General features: G+C 39.0%; 2 protein-coding genes across 7 annotated transcripts; one reads left to right on the plus strand and one right to left on the minus strand.

The window, feature by feature from the left end:
• Positions 1–338: 338 nt before the first annotated feature.
• LOC135607696 (cytochrome b561 domain-containing protein At2g30890-like) lies at positions 339–1,806 on the plus strand. Of its 4 annotated transcripts, none has more exons than XM_065099702.1 (5): positions 339–473; positions 624–785; positions 875–1,023; positions 1,111–1,348; positions 1,672–1,806. In XM_065099702.1, the coding sequence occupies exons 1-5, from the start codon at positions 348–350 to the stop codon at positions 1,711–1,713; spliced, it is 717 nt and encodes a 238-aa protein (XP_064955774.1). In that variant the 5' UTR covers positions 339–347; the 3' UTR covers positions 1,714–1,806. The 4 variants fall into 4 exon arrangements, with proteins under 4 accessions (XP_064955774.1, XP_064955771.1, XP_064955773.1 ...); XM_065099699.1 differs by having other exon boundaries at positions 1,111–1,393; positions 1,672–1,805; XM_065099700.1 differs by having other exon boundaries at positions 340–473; positions 648–785; positions 1,111–1,393; positions 1,672–1,805.
• Positions 1,772–21,413, minus strand: LOC135585589 (tobamovirus multiplication protein 1-like). 3 transcript variants are annotated; one of them, XM_065099697.1, is made up of 13 exons: positions 21,079–21,413; positions 18,964–19,014; positions 17,109–17,142; positions 15,298–15,384; positions 15,135–15,186; positions 13,343–13,520; positions 13,080–13,175; positions 11,503–11,563; positions 3,894–3,958; positions 3,231–3,305; positions 3,060–3,141; positions 2,621–2,810; positions 1,772–2,124 (listed from the first exon to the last, which is right to left on the minus strand). In XM_065099697.1, the coding sequence occupies exons 1-13, from the start codon at positions 21,187–21,189 to the stop codon at positions 2,118–2,120; spliced, it is 1,089 nt and encodes a 362-aa protein (XP_064955769.1). In that variant the 5' UTR covers positions 21,190–21,413; the 3' UTR covers positions 1,772–2,117. The 3 variants fall into 3 exon arrangements, with proteins under 3 accessions (XP_064955769.1, XP_064955768.1, XP_064955770.1); XM_065099696.1 differs by having other exon boundaries at positions 2,635–2,810; positions 21,079–21,411; XM_065099698.1 differs by having other exon boundaries at positions 2,635–2,801; positions 21,079–21,410.
• Positions 21,414–22,443: the final 1,030 nt, after the last annotated feature.

Here is a 22,443-nt window from a genome sequence, read left to right on the forward strand (position 1 = left end):
GCTTGCAGAGAACAAGTGATACTACTCTTTGTATGCTTCGGATGTTACGAACATAGAGGCTTGAGAATGTATCTGAAGGGAGGCATTTCTTCTTCTCTGGGAGAGCTATGAGAGGTCTGAAATGGCCAGTGTTTGTTAGTTTAAGGAAGAAGGTAAAGAGGGTCGTAGCTCTCTTTGCAGTACATTCCCATTCGACTGATCTGTCCTTCTTTCCTAAGAGCATAGTGCATGTTCCCCCACATTACTTTATCTAGAGAGAGAGAGAGAGAGAGAGAGAGAGAGAGAGAGAGAGAGAGACTCACCGTTTTCAGGAGTGTTGTTAGCCTGTGGAGGAGCTTGCAATTGTGATGATACTTGGGAATTTTGTGGCTGCTTCCCTTCTTCTTCTTCTTCTTCCATGTGTGGGCTCACTGCGAGACACGCCTAGATTGGTCCAAAGCCGCAGGAACGGCCAGCCGCCGAATCCTCTACAGGTATGCCATGGTAGTAATCTACTTTTGTTTCAGCAACGCAAGAGATACAAAGAAAGCTAACCTTCTCTTAGCCGTTGATGGTTCATCTCCTTACTGGACTCATAAAACCACTCGAGATCATCCCATCCTGAGACTCACATGATTGTGCAGCTGACACCCCAACTCTCAACCCAGATCACTGTTCATGCATTCCTGCTCTGGGTTTCGGTTGGCTTCCTGATGCCGGTTGGCATTATCATCATCAGAGTGTCCCACCGAGTCCACTGCATCACAAAGCTCAAGGCTCTGTTCTACGCCCATGTCATCGTTCAGGTCAGCAAACTCTTTCTTCTACATGCTGAATTCCCGACACAGCTACCAGCAGCAGTAAGTAATAAAACGTCGATAATACGAACCGGCAGACCGTGGCGATCCTGCTTGCAACTGCTGCCGCGGTTCTATCGGTAATCAACTTCGAGAACTCCTTCAGCAACACCCATCAGAGGTTAGGAGCAGCACTGTACGCACTCATTTGGATTCAACCAGTGGTTGCCTTTCTCAGGCCTCACAGGTATGGCATGCAATTGAGGACTGTTCTTGCTCCACGTGCAAGCTTGGGAGACTCGTACCCAAATCCATCTTGCTGTATTCGTCTCAGGGGAACGAAGCTTAGGGGGGTGTGGTACCTGCTGCACTGGTTGCTCGGGACTGGAGTCTGCGTGCTGGGCGTCGCCAACGTCTACATCGGTCTGCACACGTACCGAGAGAGAAGCTCGAGAAGTGTGAGCCTGTGGACGTCTCTACTCACGGCGGCGGTGTCGATCGTTGCCGTCGTCTATCTCTTGCAAGACAAATGGGAGTATCTGATGAAGCAAGCAAGGGTGGGAGATGAGCAGGTCACACCATCTCCTCTCGGTGGCAGCCACAAGGAGTCAGAAATGGTGTCGTAGATTTTGCTTCCTTCTCTAAAATTTAGGATGCCTTTAGATCCTTTTAATTGAAATCTACTCTAGATTGTAAACCAAGTCCTCTATATATATAGTGAGAATGATGTGCACTTCATAGATCATAACCAAGTTGGCAGATCTCCAAGCCAAACTCTGCAAACCGTTCTCATCTTCAAACAATCTTTTTCTTGTTCTTTGAAAGTTAAGGAGAGGAGAACAAAAAACAACAACAATTATTTGAGGTTTCCTCTGACTTTTTACTCTTCCTGCAGAATCAATTATGGATGCCATGCTTCTTTTACAAACAGAAGTGAGAGATACCAAAATCAGGAAGGTGAATTAGTAGTGGAATTACAGCTGCAAAGACGATAGTAGGACAAAGGCATCAGAGTATCATATAACAACATCAGGTCAAAAAGAAGGATACAATTGAGCACCACAAGCGCATTTATTGCCGTGGACCTCTCTGATTATGTACAGTTGACTCTGGAGAATCTACTGTTCATCGTCCCCCTATCATTGGATAGGCAGTTTTGCCATACCTTGGAAACATTTCATTCGGCCTTCCCAACTCAGTGATAGATGGCTTAGGCCCAAGAACAACCAGTGTAAGCTTGAATTGTTATCCTTTGCTCGCTAACTGACAGCAGGGTGAATGGAATTGTTGCTGTTTATGCTGCGAGAGTGCACCAGCATACTTCTTATATTGGGCTTGCTTTCAGACCCTGCAATGGCAAGTGCAAAGATTTTGAGGTATTCAAAAGTTAAATATGAGCAATTGACACTTTGCTCAATAGAAGAAAGAAACCTTACTTTTGGTATTTCAGATTTCAGAATACACTAGATTAACTCAAAATAGGGTGTTAAGGAGAAAAAAAAAAAGAAAGAAAAAGGAAAAGAGTGGCTGACCACAAATATGAAAAGAAAATGAATTATTTTGACTGCCATCAACATTAGATGCCATGCTAAAAGTTGCAACCAAGTCTAGTTTGTGTGTCATAACTTAGATGCATGGCAAGTAATTGTACATCTAACCATGTGAGGCTACCCAATTTTAGGAGTTTTCATCATAGTTAGATTTCGTCATCTTTATTGAGGTGAAAAATGTAGGGGATCCCCATGGCAAACAACAAAAGATAGTCACAGCTAACTCAAATTAGTGAAAAATTCAGATCAAAAGTAAAAGCAAAAACAAAAAGAATAAATAGAAAAGGCCCATACGATTTTGAATGCACCTTATTCTGTGAGGTTGTTACCGTAGCCCTCCATTGTGGATTTTGAGTAGTTCTTTCACTGATAAAATTTACGACCGTAGGCCGTGCTGGTCTATGACTATCAGCCACAAGCCGAGGAGGCATTTCTCTCATAACCCACAAGACAAATCCGGATGGTACTGATGAACCTGAGAATACTTGTGTAAGGTGAGCTTTTCAGGATTAGTATGACTAGACAAAAGCAGATAAGCAGATGGAACTTGCAAGATGCTAGAGTTCAACAAGGTAATCAGCCTAGCTTCCACAAACCTTTTGACAAAATCATGCATGCACACTAGTCTGCTTGAAGATATGAATCGTATGTCACAAAAAGGACACGTGTAGTACATGTGCTTGTTTAACTACTAATTTAATTTTGTATGTAAATCATAAACATTCAGGCATACCTAAAAAATAATACAGAAATATAAGAACTGAACTGCTTATGTGGTCTGATTGTGCTGAATGCCAATAAAAAAGCACCTCCAGCTGCAAAGAAACATGGAAATCTTAAGATGTAACTTGAGTTCACTCGATGTTGCACAAAAACTGTAAGTCAGCAAGAAGCAGCAACATACAGGAATATTAGTAACAAGAGCTAGCACAGCAGATGATGTGAAACATGTAACAGAGACAGCAGCCAAACTTGCAACCTGCACATGGCACCAAATCAGGGAAATTCTCAGCAACTCACAAAGAATGCAACAACTAGTACAATCTAAGCACAAAACAAAAACTTACTGCAAAACGGCAATGTTATGAAAGTATTGAAGCTCAGTGAAATATGTTTTGACAAATCAATTTTTGTTGGAATTATCATTTTATATTTTCCTTTTTGGAATCTAGAAAAGATGAAAATTAACTTAATACCAAGACAAATATAGAGACAAGTGGGCTCACCGACATGCATACCGAAGACATAGGAAACAAATGAGAAACCACCATCAAGCAATCTCTTGAGATGTAATACAAGCTAAGCAAAGAAACTACATATATCATGTTGTCATTCAATATCTTTGCAAGGCCAACCAATTAAAATCTAAGTACTTTTGCTAGAGAAATTTGATTCCCAGAATGTGTCTATGACATTTGATGCTAAAGGATGAAGCAATTCTGTCATCTAAATTCATTATTCAAAGATATAAAAAACAAATTACCATGTAGCCATAAAGGAGTCAAAGAACTCAATAAACATAAACCAAGCAAATGTACTCAATATTTATTTTTTATAACATATATACCTTCCACATTTCATTTGAAGCCATTTCAGATCGTACTTTCCTCATTTTTGAGAACAACAGCACCCCTCAACATGATTAAGAAACAAAAAAGGTAATTCAGACTTTAAGGGCTACAATTAACAGAATGTAAAGCATTGTAGTAATGAAGAGAAAACCTAAATCTATAACAGGACAATATACCTTTCAATGAAAAAGATTTTGACATATTATTTGCCATTGACATCATTATACAAGATGGCTTGCACTACACTCATTATAAACAAGAAGTATAAACCAAAACCAGAGTGTAGAGAATAAGTTTGTTCATAAATAAAATTTTAGTGACTGTAAACACAAATGGCTAAGCTGAACTACCAAACTGTGCGATTGCAAGTAATAACAAGGTTCATGAAGGTACTCTTCTGGCAAGTCATATCCACTGTCCACAAATGGTTGACATGTATAACTGATCTTATTTGATTAATGTCTAGCAGATGCTCTAATAGAATCCCAGAGGAATTCTATGTAGATTGATCTTTGAGGGGGATCAACCCTTGGAATGCTATAAGGGTTCCACCCTCCTAGAAGTCGGTCAAATGGCTGCAATTATAGATAAATCTTGTTCCCAAAGAGATGGAGGCTACATGCTTATATAGGGCTCCAAACCCTAGCCCTAGGGGCTATTTCCTAAGTGAGTTATCCCTTTTGCCCGCAACCCTAGTCGACCGGCTCAGTAAAGAGGGGGCGGTGGCTAGGAAGCCCAAAGGCGCAAATATAAACCCTAGCCAGTCTCCTTTATAGGATAGAGACGACTAGGTGGGATTTATTACAATCTCACAGGGTTTTTATTAGCTGCTTCTTGGTTGAGTAGGACCCAACCCTACTAGGGTCCTATCAAGCCCGTCCTCTCAAAATCAGTCTTGTCCTCAAGGCTGAGGTTCCATGAACTCAGGGAACCGGGTCTTCAGCTCCTTATATGATTCGCATGTGGCATCTTCGAGTAGTAAATTATTCCAATGCACTAGTACTTCAGTAGAGGGACGTCGGCGACGCATCATGATTCTACGATCGAGGATGGCTTGTGGTTGGGCTTGAATATCTCCATCATCAGTGGTGTTGGGCAGTTGGATCTGGGGTGACTCGTGTTCTCCCAACTTGGGCTTCAAGCATGACACGTGGAAGACAAGGTGAATTTTGGCATCCTCAGACAATTTAAGTTTGTACGCCACGGCTCCAATATGCTCTATGATTTGATAGGGCTCATAAAAACGTGGGGATAGCTTCGTGGAGGCACGTGTGTTGATGGAGAGTTACTTGTATGGCTGTAGGCGAAGATAGACCCAATCTCCTACTGAAAACTCTCTTTCGTTTCGTCGTGTATCGGATTGCTGCTTCATTCTAGCTTGAGCGGTAGAGAGATTATCCTTTAGCAGCTGTAGGAGTTTGTCCCTGTGAATTAAATCTCGGTCGACCTGATCTACCTTGGCTGAGCCAATTACATACTTTGGAATCACAGGGGTCGGCCGACCATACAGTGCTTCATATGGGGCACATTTTGTAGATGAATAATATGTAGTATTATACCACCATTCGGCCCAGGGAAGCCATTTCGCCCACTCCTTTGGTCGGTCAATAGTGAAACACCGAAGGTACGTCTCTAAACACCTGTTCACCACCTCTGTTTGGTCGTCAGTTTGTGGATGATATGTTATGCTCATCTTGAGTTTGGTGCATTGTAACTGAAATAACTCGGTCCAAAATTTACTGGTGAAGATCCTGTCACGATGACTTATAATGGACCTTGGCATCCCATGCAGTTTAACAATATTTTCTATGAAAATCTAAGCAATACTAGCAGCAGTGTAGGGATATCGCACAGCACAAAAATGAGCATATTTCATAAGTCGATCAACCACCATGAGGATTATGTTTTTACCTTTGGAAGATGGCAGCCCTTCGATAAAGTCCATGGATATGTCAGTCCACATCGAGTCCAGTATGGATAGTGGTAATAGCTTCCCTGGACTCGCCACTGTTTCACCCTTTTGCTGTTGACATACATCATATTGTGCCACATAATCAAAAATAATTTTTTTCATCCCTTTCCAATAAAAATTTTGCTTCACTCTTTTGTAGGTTCTTAGAAATCCGAAGTGCCCTACTGAAGATGTGGAGTGTATTTCATACAGGATGATTTTGATGCAAGAGGAGTCGGGTACAAGCACAATGCGACCTTTGTAGCATAGATCCCTCGAATCTCAAGTGCAGTGGGCGATCCTTCTTCCATTCCTCCCTAATGTTCTCGAAGAAGCCAGTGGTAGGAAGGAAGATGGCTGAAAATTCAGCTTGCTCAGGTAGCCGTGAGAGTGCATCTGCAATAATGTTTTCTTTCCCTTTTTTGTAAATAATTTCATAATAGGTACTTGAGGTTTGGTTACCCATTTTTGCTGAGTGCATCTGCATAATAGGATTTCAAATTAAATCCTAGAAGTTTGGTTACCCATTTTTGCTGCTCAGGAGATGATATCTTCTGCTCCAAAAGATACTTGAAGCTTCTATAGTTGGTTTTAATTTGAAATTACCGGCAGATCAAGTAGGGTTTCCACCTCGTTACTGCGTCCACAAAGGCGAGCATCTCCTTATCATATATTGACATTTTTTATGGGAGAGAGACAACACCTTGTTGGTGTATGCAAGTGGTCGACCATCTTGCATGAGAACGGCTCCAATTCCGACTCCAGATACATCGGCCTCAATGATGAAGGGCCGGCTGAAATCTGTTAGCGCTAGCACCGGCGTCGTCGTCATGGCTGCCTTAAGTTTGTCGAAGGCAGCGGAGGCTTTGTCCAACCATTGGAAGTCGTCATTTTTCAGTGGAGAAGTGAAGGGTGCACTGATCTTCTCATAGTCGTTCATAATTTTCGGTAGTAACCCGTTATTCCAAAGAACCTGCGCAGTAATTTCACGTTTGTAGGTTTCGGACAGCCCTGCATTGCTTCAATTTTTGTTGGGTCTACCGCTACTTCTGATGTTATGTGCCCAAGGTACTCTAATTTTTGCTGGAGAAAGCTGCACTTTGATTGCTTAACAAAAAGAGTATTCTCCCGAAGGATCGTCAAAACAACCCGTAAATGCTGAAAGTGAGTCTCAAGAGAAGGGTTGTAAATGAGAATATCATCGAAAAATACCAACACGAATTTGTGATGAAAGCTCCGAAAAATATCATTCATGAGACTTTGGGAAGTTGAAGGAGCATTAGTGACTCCAAAAGACATTACCAAGAATTCATAATGGTTGTTATGTGTGCGGAATGCAATTTTGGAATATCGTCTTCATATACCCGAATTTGATGGTAACCGGATCGGAGATCCAACTTCGTGAAGACTCGAGCTCCTTTTAACTCATCAAGAAGCTCATCCACGGTATTAGGTACTTGTCCTTTATGGTGATGTCATTTAAAGCTTGGTAGTCGATGCACATCCACCAAGTTACGTCCTTCTTACGTACAAGTAGCACCGGTGAGGCATAGGGGCTGCAACTTGGGCGAATCACCCCTGTTTCGAGCATCTCCTTTACAATATTTTCAATTTCATCCTTCTTGAGGTGAGGATAATAGTACGACCGAGTGTTTGCTGGTGGTTTGCCCGGAAGAATTGGAATCTGATGGTCATGTTGCCGAGTAGGAGGAAGACCGCGAGATTCAACAAAAATGTCAACAAATTCAGCAAGCAATTGGCCGAGATTTTGATCTTCAATTTATATTTTCTTCCCCTCTAGTTGTTACTGGAGATGCATCAAAATGTCACCATTTACCTTGTGTAAAACTTTCTCCATTCGTTGGGTCGAAACGGTGGTTACGTTCCTTCTGCGCTTCCCGCATAGGATGATCCGTTTGCCTTTGCAGTATAATTTCATAATTAATTTAGAAAAGTTCCAAGAGACGTCACCTATCGTTGTCAATCATTTTATGCCAAGCACGACCTCATAATCATCAATTGGTAGGAGGAAGAAGTCAACGACAATTTCTTGGTCTTATAGTAATAGTTTCACCAGCGGGCAAATTTGGTCGCACTTCAAGATTCTACCGTCGACGACCTTTACGTCGAACTTGTTGCAACCTTCGATGTGGAGCGTCATCTGAGCCGCAACCTTACTGTTTAGGAAGTTATTAGTGCTGCCCGTGTCGATGAGAACAGTGATCGGTTATTGTTTGAGAAGGCCTCCAACTTTCATCGTTTGCGAGTTTGAGTAGCCAGCTAGCGTGTGTACCATAAAGTCGATCGATTGTGGCTCTTCTTACGCATCTTCTTCTTTATGTTCAAGGCTCTCTTCTGGATGTTCAATGACCTCTTCTTCTACTGGTTCAATCACAAGAAGTCTCCCTTTTTTACAGCGATGCTCACAGCTCCGCGGCTCGTCGCAATGCCAACATAACCCCTTCGCAGATCGCTCCCGAAGCTCTTCTCTTGTCAACTTTTTTGGTGCAAGGGCTCGGCTGGCAATAGGGGGGGCTGAGGGCTTCGGTATTGCTGGTCGGGGAGTGACCCTAGTCCTCCGGGTTATATGGTTCAATCACTCATCTTGAAATCGTGCAAAAGAGATGGCTGCCATAAGCGTGTACGGTTGTCACGCTTTAACTTCTCCCTGGATCTCCGGCTTTAAGCCCTCAATAAAGGTCCCCAATAATTGTTTTTCAGACCAATCACGAGTTTGATTAGATAACCTTTCAAACTTGGTTTGGTACTCCTGAATGGTGAAAGTTTGTCGGATCTTTACTAGTTGTCCGTCAATGTTCTCGTAATCGATTGGTCCGAAGCGGATCAGCAGTCCTTCTTTGAATTGTCGCCATAAAAGGACTCAATGAGTGTGTTCAAACCAGTCAAACCATTATATGGCATCCCCTTCAAGATGTATAGCCGCAATTTCCACCATAGATGCGTCCATGGTTTTGTGATACTGAAAATATCGTTCCGCGCACGAGATCCAACCAATTGGGTCTCCTTCTTCCCATCTAGGGAAGTCCACCCTTATGCGTGGATAGTAAGGATTGATCACAGAGCCTCCCCTCTCCTGGAAGTCATATCTTCGATCAGAGCTCGCTCCTTGATGTGATTTCTTCAGGCTCGGTGGTTGGCCCAAACTGAGTTCGGTAAAGAGAGTCTGAATCTTATCCTTCATTCACGTCTCGAAGGCTTCGAATTTAGCATTGATTGCCTCCTCAGATATCATATTATATGCCTCCAAATTTGTAACGTTATGATCTCTCTTTTATTGTCGGGTTAGAGGCATGTATCAGTTGAGAGAAGTGGTGGCCGAAAGGGTTGGTGGATTGGTGTATGTAAGAGTAGAATTGTCATCGAAGAAACAATGGTTTCACGACGAAATTTCCAGCTAAAATTGAGAGATTTGAGGAGGGAATTTAACAGCAAAATTTCAATTTAGATAACAGCAATGATGACAAATTTGATCAAGAAGATTTTGGCAATATAACAGCAAGGATTTGCAATGGTTTGCAACGAAAATTTGCAGCAATACAAGAACGTTTGCAACGAAGTTGCGATAGCAGAATTCTTGTCGAAAAATTCCAACGATTTGCAACGAAAATTTGCAACAATACAAGAACGTTTTAGAGATGAATTCCTCAATAGATTACTCTTAGATGGAAGCCAAGACAATCTATGAAGCGTATAAGAAATTTCGTTCAAAAAGGATAGTAAATAGATCGGTTAAAGGCAACAATATGCGGCTAAAATTTCCTACAGCAATCCTTCGTTCGCAAAGATGATAACTTTTACGACGAAAGGAATTCGCAGCACGGGATAGATAAAAAGACTTCTTGATATTTTGAATGAAAAATTACAGCAACAAAAGGTATTGGTAATAGGAGAATAACACATCTCTGATGCAATTGGAGGTGACGACAGTAGATTGATTTGATCTACAGCAGAAGATGACGATGGAGATGGCGACATCAAGAGCAATTGTGGGAATTGCTTGGCTGGTGGTGGGCGGCAGGGTTGGCAGCAAAAGCAGCAAGTTCGCTGCTCTGATACCAGATAATAGAACCCCAGAGGAATTATATGTAGATTGATCTTTGAGGGGGATCAACCCTTGAAACGCTATAGGGGTTCCACCCTCCTAGAAGTCAGCCAAATGGCTGCAATTGTAGATAGATCTTGTTCCCAAAGAGATGGAGGCTACATGCTTATATAGGGCTCCAAACCCTAGCCCTAGGAGCTGCTTCCTAAGTGAGTTACCCCTTTTACCCTCAATCCTAGTCGACCGGCCCAGTAAAAAGAGGGCGGTAACTAGGAAGCCCAAAGGCCCAAAATAAACCCTAGCCACTCTTCTTTATAGGATAGAGGTAGCTAAGTGGGGTTTATTACAATCTCACAGGTTTTTTATTAGCTGCTTCTTGGTTGAGTAGGACCCAACCCTACTAGGGTCCTATCATGCTCTCCTTTAAAAACTTGTCACACGTACAATGTGTGACATTGTAATAATATATGAAGAATTTGCTCAAGTCAAGTGCACATACCCCTGCACTTTGTGCCATCTGAAACAATCTGTCACTAGACAGATTTATCACTTTCTTTAACAAGATAAATTATAATTAAAATTGCCTAATTACGAGGTGGTGACATCCAGAAGATGTGGCTGTCAACAGAAACAGCTGGCATCACTCGGTGTTTGGCCAAAGAGACTACACAGATTTTCCACTTTCTTGACCAGGATAAATTTCAAAATAACAAGCCCACCTTGTATCTTACAGGATAACTGCACCCAAATAATCTGACCACTCATGACTGATTCCAGCTTAGAAATTTGTCAGAAACTAAGGCATTACTATTAGGGCCAGGAAAACATTCAATTTTACTTCAGTTCATAGGTCCCAATTTACAGGCCAATATTGTAAAGATTAATATAATGAATGCAATTTTCAGTTCTGTCCAGTGAAAGAAATCCAGCATTGGAGATGTTTTGTTTGCTAGAAATCGATAGGAAAAGATGAGTACAACTTAGGTCTATCATTTTCTGCTATGGTGAACTTTCTCACTAAGACATTAAACATGATGAATCTAGACACATCCTTGGACTCTAAACCTTTTTCCTAGTAGAACTCCAAAAAAAATTGTCACTTTACAACTTTTTCTAACTACAACTTCTCTAACGATGAAATAAAAAATCAGAACAAAATACCAAAAGCTTAGAAAAATGACTTGGATCTGTTCAACTTGCCACTACTCAACATAGGCTTGAGTCACTCAAACCCTTTGAGTTGAATTGCATAAAAAAACTATATTTATCTTCACAATTTAGTAATCTTTAAAAGAAAGTTTTAGCAAGCTAATTTACTATACAGGTGACAAGCATGTACCTTGAGTTTGGATCTCATTTATGTTCTGGATGATGAAGAATGCAACTATAGGCACCATTCCCTCTAACTGTTTTCTTATTAGTAATGTTGATAATGCTTTACGGCTTTGTTGTTATTGGTGATGGCATGGATAATGGATGCAGCTCATACATATACATGAGATGTGTTTCGTAACTTTCGAGATATTAAAAGAGCCTGGTCTAACCTAATTGGTTAAACTAGTCAATAGTTAACATATCAAACGATGCTTACCATAGCATGCTAAAGCACCACCTAGTAGGAGTATAGCTACAGAAAAGATATCCAAAGAAACCTGCAAATGAAAAACAGAAAAAAAAATTTATTTTATATATTTCCATGTAAAGCAAACTCAAGAGGGACTGGAAATTCATCAGATCATGCTGGTGAACAGCATTAAACTTAACAAACTAGTGAGAACTATAATATGAATAAGAGAAATGAAAATAGTAGGTTGTGTTGGCACTTCTTTTCCATTCATGTACCAAGTTATCAGACACAATGTCGAATGAGATATCCAATCCATCTACTCAAGATTGAGCATAACTTGTTGAAATTTCTTGTGGACCTTTCAGGATACATTATCAGTGCTAAGATATTTTAAATTTAGACACAAACCCAAAGACTTATATAGTTATATGTATATTCATAGACATGAACATACAAAAACTGTGTTTACTATGGTATACACATATATATGAAGCAGGGACACAGGCCATGCAACAAGGACACATGACCTATCCAAAGGTTACGCTAGATCATAAGTCTGGTAAAAGATACATCCATGCCTACCAAGACCACATCTAGCTAATCGAGGGGCATTCACATAGCCCACGGAGCCGGATCTACATTCAACATAGAAAGTGCAAGTGTCATACTGCACGTACTATTGTGCAAACTGGGGAACTACACTAGATACTCTTACTTGAGGCAGAACATATCTCCCAGCTAACCTAAACTTGGTGATCCAATTTCCACTTAATTGAGTACTTGTGGTATGGTAAGAAGTAAAATCTACCCTCCAAGAGGATACAAAGAATGATCAAGTACAACAAAACAAAGAAAGTTCTCCAGCAAAGCATAAAGCACATCTCCCATTAGTAGTTAATGCTCCAAAAAGTATCTCATAAAGCACATCTCCTATTAGTAGATAGAAGTATCTCAGAAAATAGATCAAGCAAAGATGGTTGAGGGTCCTTAAGATATCAGTCAACTATGCAAATCACATGAGAGGAGCAATGAATGCTCTTAATCCTTGGTGAGCTCAGACCCCAGATATTGACATATTGCAGAATTTGTCCTATCTTCAATGCACCCAAATTTCCTCACAGAAAAAAACTTCAAATTTTATTAGGTCTGCCCATAGCAGATATATTTCAATGAGGCAAAGAAGAGATCAACTCAAAGCTTGTTACAAACACAGTTTTCAGAGAGAAGCTAATTCTCTTTGATAAGCCAGTTTCCACACGCTCCACGCTCTAGTGCATAAGGTCAGGAAAAGTTGGTACAATAAACAGTATGTTTTTGGCAACTAGGTTTTTAATTTATTCCTGGTATTTTGAGAGTAGGGTCCCAGATGTAGTTGACGTTATGCCTAGCATTAACTGTTGTTCGACAAAATAATTGAATTTAACTAATGACAGCTGAAAGTCCCAAATTATCCTTATTTTGGTGGCATATTAATCATGAGATATGAAGACAAGGTGATAAGAAAAGATAATAACAATTGGAGAGAACTCGAGATAGTTGGATTTGGTCCAAAAATTAAGCGACAAAGAATGTCCGAAAAGTCGGTAAAGCCAATTACATACCCTAGCCACAAGAGAAGAATCGATAGGAGTTTTTCCTCTACCAATCCATATCAGGATGGAAAAAGAAATCACCGAAACAAATGTCAGGACAATCACCTGCAAAAATAAGGTGTGACATCCATTTATTTCGTTAGTGTGATATTATGTTATCAAACTTCAGAATGTTTCAGAAGAAAAACCAGAATATTTCCAAGGAATCTATAAAATTTACTCCAATAAACATGTGAAGATATGATTAGTTGGCATGCCCAACATTCAATTACCAAGATTACAAACTTTTGTCGACTTCCAATATGAATGGTTCGAGGAAAGCAACATTTCATATGGCCATCAACATGTGGTGAACCTTGTTTGCTCTTTGACTTTTCCAATAAAGCTTCATTATATCCATGTTCATCATCATCTTCTTCATCATCGTTTGCCTGATGGCATAGGTCAATCCTGTAAAAGCAATTTTTCAAAAACACTTACCAAACTATAAGCTTACAGATTCTCCTTTTTTACTTTTTACAAGAATGCAAACATAGTTTACAAATGGACTTCCTATGAGTTCCTCCAAACCTAGACGAAGCTTACAGTTGGACTTTATGTAAGTTGCTCCATGGTATAAGTTTTAGAAGGCAGCTAAAACATGGGTAGCCAAGGTCTAAAAATGTATAGCTGACACTACTTAAATAGAGATTTTTGTGGATTATATCCTTAAAACAATTTTTAATTAAATTCATTAGTAGACAGATACAACTAGCATTTCACAGGAAGACTGTAAAAATTTAGGAAACATTAGACAGATCCAAGGGCCATATATTAATGTACTTAACAGGGTATATCTTATGTGGGTAAAATAAATTAACGAAAAAAAATATTTTTTACTTTGTATACAGCCTAAATCAATACCATTTGCCATACAACAAATGCATAAATCAATAAAAAAGATCAGTTGGGATAAGAAATTCTATATCAAAAAAATGCAAACTTCCATAAGAAATCAGAAGTTTTGTTAGCTAATTCTTTTGGTTAGAGAACTTATGTGATTGGCATCACCTTTCAAAAGGGTGTAAATTACAGTTTGCTACAAACAAATTAAGATGAGCAGTATACATGTGACAGCTGAGACATTGAGATTCTAGAGAAATCAGCATTTTGTGTCAACCAGGATATGATGGCTATGAAACATGGACTCTGACATGATACTGATACAATAGGACATGAAATTATAGATATCTAATATGGTGAAATTTGAAAAAAGGAAAGAAATTGTTAAGGCACAGATATGACAATGAAATGTACTTTAAATAAATAGATTGTGTTTCTGACCATCATAGACAATTCCTAGAAGTCAAGGAATACACAATAATATGATATGGAATTATAGATATCTAATATGGTGAAATTTGAGAAAAAGAAAGAAAATGTTAAGACATGGATATGACAATGTGAAATGTACTTTAAATCAGGGTCTGTCGTACCGAACCGTACCGCCCGGTACCGGGCGGTACATACCGATCCGACAGGTTGTCGGTACGTGGACCGCCTGTTACTAGTCCGAGTGCACTGTAGTGCTGCTACAGTACTCGGCACACCTGGGTGTACCGCTCGGTATACCATACCGTACCGGTACCGAACCCAGGTCGAAATACCGGTACGGTACGGTATTACGAACCTTGCTTTAAATAAATATAATGTGTTTCTGACCAGCATAGACAATTCCTATAAGTCAAAGAATACACGATAATAAAACATGAAGAACAACAAGCAGTTTGTGTGCATTTCTAATAACATAATGTTCTAAAATAAGGTGATTTAACTTATTAAAAACTAAGACAAATTCATCAATATGTTTTTGATGACTATCGTCTGATGCTCAACAAAAATAACTTCATCAAATCAATATATTGGTAAAAAATGCATCTTTAAACATCAAAAAAGGTTCTACCAATTAACACATACAAAGTATGCCACAAGTAGAATCTTTAAGCACTATTTTAAATCAAATATTTCAGGAAATTGTGAAATGCCTTAGTTATATCTCAGAAACAAAGAAGATAAGTTACTCACCAGAAAGACACAAGCAGAAGGAAAGCAGCTAGAAACAGAATCTGAGGACAAGCTGCAAAATAGTTTTTAACTTTTAACCAATTTAAATACTAGCATCAGAGTTGAATGTACAGTAGAATTTGAAGAAGCGAACTGAAGTAACTTTGATTAAAATTGTGCTTACCCATGAGGATAAACCCACAGCCATGTGACCAACACTGCCATCCTTCACAAGTAGCAACAATAGTAAAAATAAAGTACACCAAGTAGCCTGCCATATGATTAACATATATCATTTAAGTGTGGCAAAATGAATCATTTTAATGAATAGCTGACAAAATATATTAGAACAAATAAAATAATAATATACTGGAACTATCATATGAAAATTATCAGAAGCTCTATAACATGTAGCAGAATAAGCAGGAGAACTTCAAATAGCAGGAAAAACACTTTTCATGGAAATAACCTTCACGCTCGAGACAATGGTTTGACTTCACACTTCAACAAAAAATGCATGCTGAGGTCTTTTACAAGTTGAAAGAAAATGACAAGGAATCATTTGGATTAAGAACTGTGGACAAAAAAAAAGCTGCTAGGTAATAAAGGTGCATATTAAGTGAACCAGCTTATGTGGCCACCATTTAGTTATGATGGCACAATTATCTTCCATTTGAACAAAAGGAATCTCAGTTTGGTACCAATACTGGTCGGTGGCCAAACTATCACACTGGCTAGACCACTACAACTAGAGGGGGAGAGAGAGAGAGAGAGAGAGAGAGAGAGAGAGAGAGAAGAGGAGGAGGAGGTATAAGAGAAGGCTCAACAAATGGAGCCTGGGAGGAGTGGAGCAGTATTAACAGAAGACAGTGAAAAGGAAGAGAGGAAAAATGTAGGATACAGCAGGTACCAATACCAGATGATAGACTTACCACCAAATACAACTCAATACATATCAACTCACCATTTGATGAGCTCATTCCAGTAAGCTGACTGCACAATAAGCTTGTTTATGGATCAGACTGAGTCAAATTGTTTGGTCTGCATACTACTCAACTATCAGATCAGTAAAATCAGTTTTTAAAATCTTGATCCACATATCTTAAAGTGTTATTGTTGATATAAATTCTTCTTAACATGACAAAAGATTGTGCTAGAGTTCATTCTTCTTAACATAACAAAAGATTGTGCTAGAGTTCATACTATTGTTGATATAAATTCTTCTTACCGAAGAAAATTAAATGCTTCACTTCGCCAACTTTTTCCTGAACAACCTCAAATGGTCTTTTGATTTTAATTCAGTTTCACTTGACCATTGCTTGTAATAATTGGTGTTAGTTGCCGCCTAACACTGTATTGGGCTTTAAGCTATGCTGCTACCATGTGTAAAGTAGTAAAACTTCTTCATAACATGATGTCTGCTCAAGAAAACTGTCATGTCTGGCAGGTGCAATCATCATTGATGCTAGCTTTTAATGGACCAAACAAGATACCCTAGATTATGGCTTTAATAGACGTCAGCTTATGCTGTGTCACTTTATATAACAAGCAAAATCCATGCATCAGCAAATTGTGGTACCATCTAGTTTACCCCATGAGAAATCATATTTGAAGAAAAACACAGACAGATATATTTCCAACACTAGATTTATCACTGAATGTCAATTTTGTAGTTGTAAACAATGTACAAAAGGGAAAAAAGTCAATTAGACAAGCATTAATTGGTCATAACTTATTTTATGCTAAATCTCAAAAGTTCATCCAAGACCACTATAAAAAGTGCCAACATCAAAGAATCAGATTATGACATGGTTTTGTAAGTGTTACTAAGTAACTGATGTTATGCATACTGTTAATAGGTTGCAGAATCTTAACATTGAACCTAGAATTTGTGGTGTTTGAACAATGAGATCATGAGATTAAAGTTGAATAACAGTCAAATTCAAGATTACTTAGCGCGATAAGTAGATACTGTTCATATTTTAGGTGTCTCACCGATGTTGGATGAACCAATCATGAGATGGAATATCTGCAAGAAATTAGACATTCACAGAACTAATCAATGGCACAATTAAACAGGCTGAAACAAATAGCATAGCAATATGAAATGGATTTTGTTCAAACAAATCAAGGTCAGCAGACCTATGATCTAGACATTAAAAAAGATCTGTTAAAAAAACCAGAATCAAATTATTCTAGTGTTGGTGTACAATACTGTATGATATTGTTTAAATATGATGGTACACATTCTTAAAACTTAAAAGTAAGAACTTAGCCCTTCATATTCTCGAGTAATTAATATTGGGAGAACAGGAGACTAGATCTATATCAATTGGCATAGGAAATGCAGGAGAAGTAAATTACTCTTCAGGAGGAGAAAAAGCTAAGCCTAGCCCCCAAGAAGAACTTGCACCTTGTGCCAAAAGTCCTACTAAGTAGAGATTTTTGATGTGACATGCATTCTTATTCTAGGTACAGAAATAAGAGCAAATAGGTGATAGAACAATCACAAGATTTATATTATAGGCAGCAACATTTCATGTTGAAGTTCTTTCACATCTGGAATAGATGTAATCATGTAATTAATAAAGTGAAGAATCATTGTCCAGGGAAAAAAAATCCAACAGGATAGACACTGATTTAAGAAAATAACCTCCTTAAGCACACTTGGAGTAGTTGAAGGCCTCCGTATACTGCATGATGCAAAATTCAGGATAACTAAAATAGTCCTAGAAGGTTATAAATAACTCCCAGATCATGATATGTGGCAGGTGTAACTTATTTAGCATATAGAGTTTTGCTTTTAGAGAAAAAGATCTACTTGACATTCAAAGCTTAAATGGAATAGTCAAGGGTGATAATTTTTTTTTCTGGAAAACTTGTTATTTGTAGATGATGAGTCATACAGATATAACTTAGAAGGTAAAAGTAGCAAGATGATAAAAAGGACCAAGGTAATCAAAGAGGATAGTAAATTTATCAGAGACAAACCGAGTCGTATATCATCTTGCTACAAAAGAATTGATATTTCTGTCCACTTTGAGACAAGCAGTCAAGCAAGGAGATTATGCTTTCCTTTCTTGCTTGATAACTACAATACACTAGTGACTACTTACCAGAAGTAATGGCTAAAAGCCTAATATATATCATTAACCAAGACAGAATGTTGATAGCTAATTCCATACAAGATATAACATTATGTAAAGCTGGGCCAAGATATGGATTCGACTAACAGAAAGGTTGTCTATGCATGACAAAGATGATAGGTTTTGCCTGAGAACCTCAGAAGCACGACAAAGATGACAGGTTTTGCCTGAGAACCTCAAAGAGGTGACTGTATATGATCCAGTAAGTACATATTGAAACATATTGCTTGAGTTTGCTAATCTCTATTTGGCTGTGCTCTACTTCCAATTTACCTAAGGTGGACAGTAAAATGGATCTTATAAAATCAAGTGGCTAAATAAGCTTCATACTAAGAAAAGTTCTCCTGAAATCATGGTTTATTTAAAGCCTTATTTCACAACTGGTGAATAATGAAATATCAGAAAGGTGTGTGCAACCACCTGCATCACTGCATGAAGTAAGAACCAAACTAAAATTAAGCAGCAGCTAGACTGACTGACTGCACAGTAAATAATTTAAGCATCTCAAGGAAATATGACAAATACATAGGTTATATATTCATCGTTTGTATTTTAAAACTGATAATCAAAATAAGTATAAGAAATAATTAAAGCAGAACAAATAACATAATATTAAGATGCTACTTGCTGATGGATTTCATACTTAAACAAATAAAGAAGATAATGTATTTACACTGAACAACTCGAGGCTGTTTTCCGCATACCTTTTGGCGAGTCCAGCCAAGTTGTTGGTTGCGTAAGTGAATTCTCAACAACTGCCATTAAGAGAAAGCTAATCAATGTACAACATAACTCGATAAAAGTTGGTGTAAGAAGACTAAAATGAAAAAACATATGAAGACCCATACCCCAAAATCACATAGGAACATATTATTAGTTACAATCACCTCAAAGCTCACTAAGAGGAAAAACAGAGAGAAAAAAATACTGAAATAGGCTGGAGTTTAGCTGCAATCTCAGATAATGCACCACTCCAAGTTAACCATACAAGTAATGACAAAAACAAGCATTATCTTAACTATCTCCAGTTCCATAGATCCATAATTAAAATGGAAGAACCCCATCCTTTATGACTGCTAGCATTCAATTTTTTGTCAATACAATAACTATAGGTCCTAGACACGCACGTTTCTCAAATGGTCACCATGTATCCTACCACCATTTTTATAATGTGCTCTAACAATATATGGAAAAAAAGGGTAAATCAAACAAAAGGAAAAGAAAATTCCAAAACTTGTTATGGAACCTAGAGAAGATAAAATAAATTAAGCAAACTAAAACTGTTACAAGACCATTAGATACTACTACTTAACTCCTAGTTAGTTAATCATTAGGCATTCAGCAAAACATAATATCTAAAGATTTGAAATATGAAAGGACCACATTATAAATAAGAGCTAAATAGGTGCAAGATAAAATGAGCCAAAAAACTGGGAAGCAAGTGCAGGAGAAAAGTGAATTAATATCTCAAGGAAAAGATTAATAATATAAAGAAGCATTTAAGTATCAGTGACCTAACATGGAATAAAAATGGCTCTAGAACTTAATACGAAAGCCTTTGTCCCTTTAATGGTCTACAACTCCACTTTCTGGTCACTTTGTCCCATTGCCCTTGCTTCCCATCTCATCATACCACCTCCCACACAGCCTAATCATCACCTTCATCACATCTTACTACCTAGATGACACATCAACTGCACTCTACAATCTCAGTCCTCTCACTCCAGTTCACTTCTCCTTGCACCACCTGACACCCTTTAGCTCTAATTACCATTTCCACCGTCATAAGCACCATCCACCACAATAAATCATATCTGCCCTTTCCTCCCCTCCCTTTCATGGAAAACCAGGTGCATAACAACCCATTGAAAACACACCTAGCATGAAGAAGAGTGGAATACCTCTCCAAATTTCTCCTCCTCTCTGTCTTCCTCTCCCCCATTTCTTCCCCTACAGTAGTATGCAATACAACTGGACTATGTGGTCAGGGTGCATGCACTGAAACGATGAGCCTATGCTATCGGTGAGCGATAGGGGTGCGTGTTGTTTGGCTCAACTAATTTTTCGAAGAATTTTCAGAACTAATCATTGAGTCAGTTTACAAATCATGAAGCATAACAAATGAAACCACAAAGGAAGAAAAAGAAACCCAAAATGTGTTTAGTTTCATTATTCTTGTTAAAAAAATTACTATATAAATTAATATGATATAAGTTATATTATTATCATAATGATAAAAAAGATACTATATTATGTTAATATTTTTATATATCAAAAAGATGATTGAGCAATATTATATGAAGCATTTGAATTTATAAAGTAAAATTTATTTTGAAGATCAAATTGAAAAACTTGAATAATACATCAAGTTCACATAGTTCTAAAACTAAATAATTTTAAGAATTGCAAAGCGCCGAAAATTATAATTTTAATAAGACGGAATATCTTTAGCTACCAACAGATAATATAAGCTACAACGTATGGTTCTCGACCTATTATGGGCCCTTCAAGAATCAAGTCTACCGAGAATGGCGATGTCCACAAATGTCTTGATGTCTTAGAATGATGCCCATTTGGTCTATTGAACCATAACAAATTTATGACTGCAAACACAGCCCGCAATGCGTAAGAAAAGATAACTGTAATTGGCACTGCATATACCCAAGATTCCCAATCGATGCAAGATAAAGAACACCAGCGAGGCACATCAAGGATTCCATAAAGGAAATAGCTGGTCATTTGGAAATAGAGCGAGTTCTTTAAGCAAACAGCGAGAGCAGAAATGAGGGAAACGAACTCCAGGACCAAGGGGGATCAACCTGCAAGAAAGCGACGACCGCCAGGGCCCCGTCGACGACCGCCAGGGTGGCATCTGCCGCCACGACTTCGGTCGGCAGGCACCTGTGCCCCGCCCCACCCTCGGTCCGCATCCCCCTCGCCCGCTCCGGAAACGGATCGGTAGGGAAGATTTTTGCTCCCTCAACCTTATTGCCCAGATTCAAGAACTATCGCCGACTAGGGTTTGCACAGAGAGAGAGAGAGAGAGAGAGAGAGAGAGAGAGATTTGCCGGCGTCAAAACACAAGGTGGGGGGAAGAAGGTGGCTGATGGAGGAGGAGAGCTATTGTCGTCGTCGGATGCGCTCAACGGCAATGCCATCGAAGCAATTTATGTTTTACTAGTTCTTCGATCTCGTACCTGTAACGTAGTTGGAAGTTTAAGTGGGTCCGGAGTCTGTGGCCACGATGAGCCGTCAAGAGTTGCTCGAAGAAACGCGGGTAAGTCGTTGGGCGTGTTTCTTGGCGAAGGCTTTGGCCTCTTGACCCACCACAACGACAGCTGTCGGACGAGAAAACCGCTCCTGTCTCACGTGACGCGGCGCAGTTCTGCTTCCTTCGCGGTGTTCTTTGGGTTCCTCTCACAGCCCTCTCCAAACGACGCCCTCCTCGTGAGTCACCCGACTCGACTGGAGTCACAAGAAGGGTCCCAAGGCGGGCCCAGACCGCAGTCGAATAGAAAAGAAGGTTCCTCACTTTATGAGATGAGACGGGGGCGGTGTTCTTAAACCCAGCACAAACCAAACGGAACGAAACACAACGAAATGAAATGAAATGACACGGTTTGGGCCGGGCAGGTAAATTAAGTGGCCCGTTCCGTGGCGATCCATCGACCTGTCTTCGGTGATTCGCCTCCATTCTTTCTTTCTCCATTTGCACGTCAATCATGAATCAAGGAAACTGTTTGATGTACTCATTCATCCAATTAACGAGCGATGATATGTGTGATTGCAATATTAGTTAACTGATTTTTTGGGCAAGAAAAATGTAAATTGTAATTACTAAGATTAAGGGGATGAGTGCATGAATTGAAATGAGAAAGACAGAGTGGCACAGCGATGAGGGAGGAACAATTAGATTCTTGCAATTGAAAACAAATTATAAGGTATATAGTGGGTTACTATTTATTAATAGGCATTCATGATGCAAGATGCTACTTATACTCTTGTCATTATCATTGGCATGCTCTGGAGAACATTTAACTTGTTGGTAGCTACTCACCAACATTTTACTTGAACGGAAGGAAGAAGTCTTGGAATCATGCAAATGCCATCGTCAACTCTCCAGCTATATGACAAGCATAAGTCCAAATGATTGTTTCAAAGATGCCTTAATCTTTTTGTAAAGA

Source organism: Musa acuminata, chromosome BXJ2-3, assembly GCF_036884655.1.
Source record: "Musa acuminata AAA Group cultivar baxijiao chromosome BXJ2-3, Cavendish_Baxijiao_AAA, whole genome shotgun sequence".
Classification (NCBI taxonomy): Eukaryota; Viridiplantae; Streptophyta; class Magnoliopsida; order Zingiberales; family Musaceae; genus Musa; species Musa acuminata.

What these genes read in the sequence shown, in the direction of transcription:
- LOC135607696 (XM_065099699.1), top strand. Translation starts at nt 348, where the DNA reads ATGATACTTGGGAATTTTGTGGCTGCTTCCCTTCTTCTTCTTCTTCTT. An exon ending in ACGCCCATGTCATCGTTCAG is followed by an intron (nt 786 to 874) that starts GTCAGCAAACTC and finishes ACGAACCGGCAG; the next exon opens with ACCGTGGCGATCCTGCTTGC. An exon ending in GCCTTTCTCAGGCCTCACAG is followed by an intron (nt 1,024 to 1,110) that starts GTATGGCATGCA and finishes TATTCGTCTCAG; the next exon opens with GGGAACGAAGCTTAGGGGGG.
- LOC135585589 (XM_065099696.1), bottom strand. Translation starts at nt 21,189, where the DNA reads ATGCGGACCGAGGGTGGGGCGGGGCACAGGTGCCTGCCGACCGAAGTC. An exon ending in CTTCTGCTTGTGTCTTTCTG is followed by an intron (nt 13,521 to 15,134) that starts GTGAGTAACTTA and finishes TTGCTTTTACAG; the next exon opens with GATTGACCTATGCCATCAGG. An exon ending in CTCTTGTTACTAATATTCCT is followed by an intron (nt 3,142 to 3,230) that starts GTATGTTGCTGC and finishes GTTTCTTTGCAG; the next exon opens with CTGGAGGTGCTTTTTTATTG.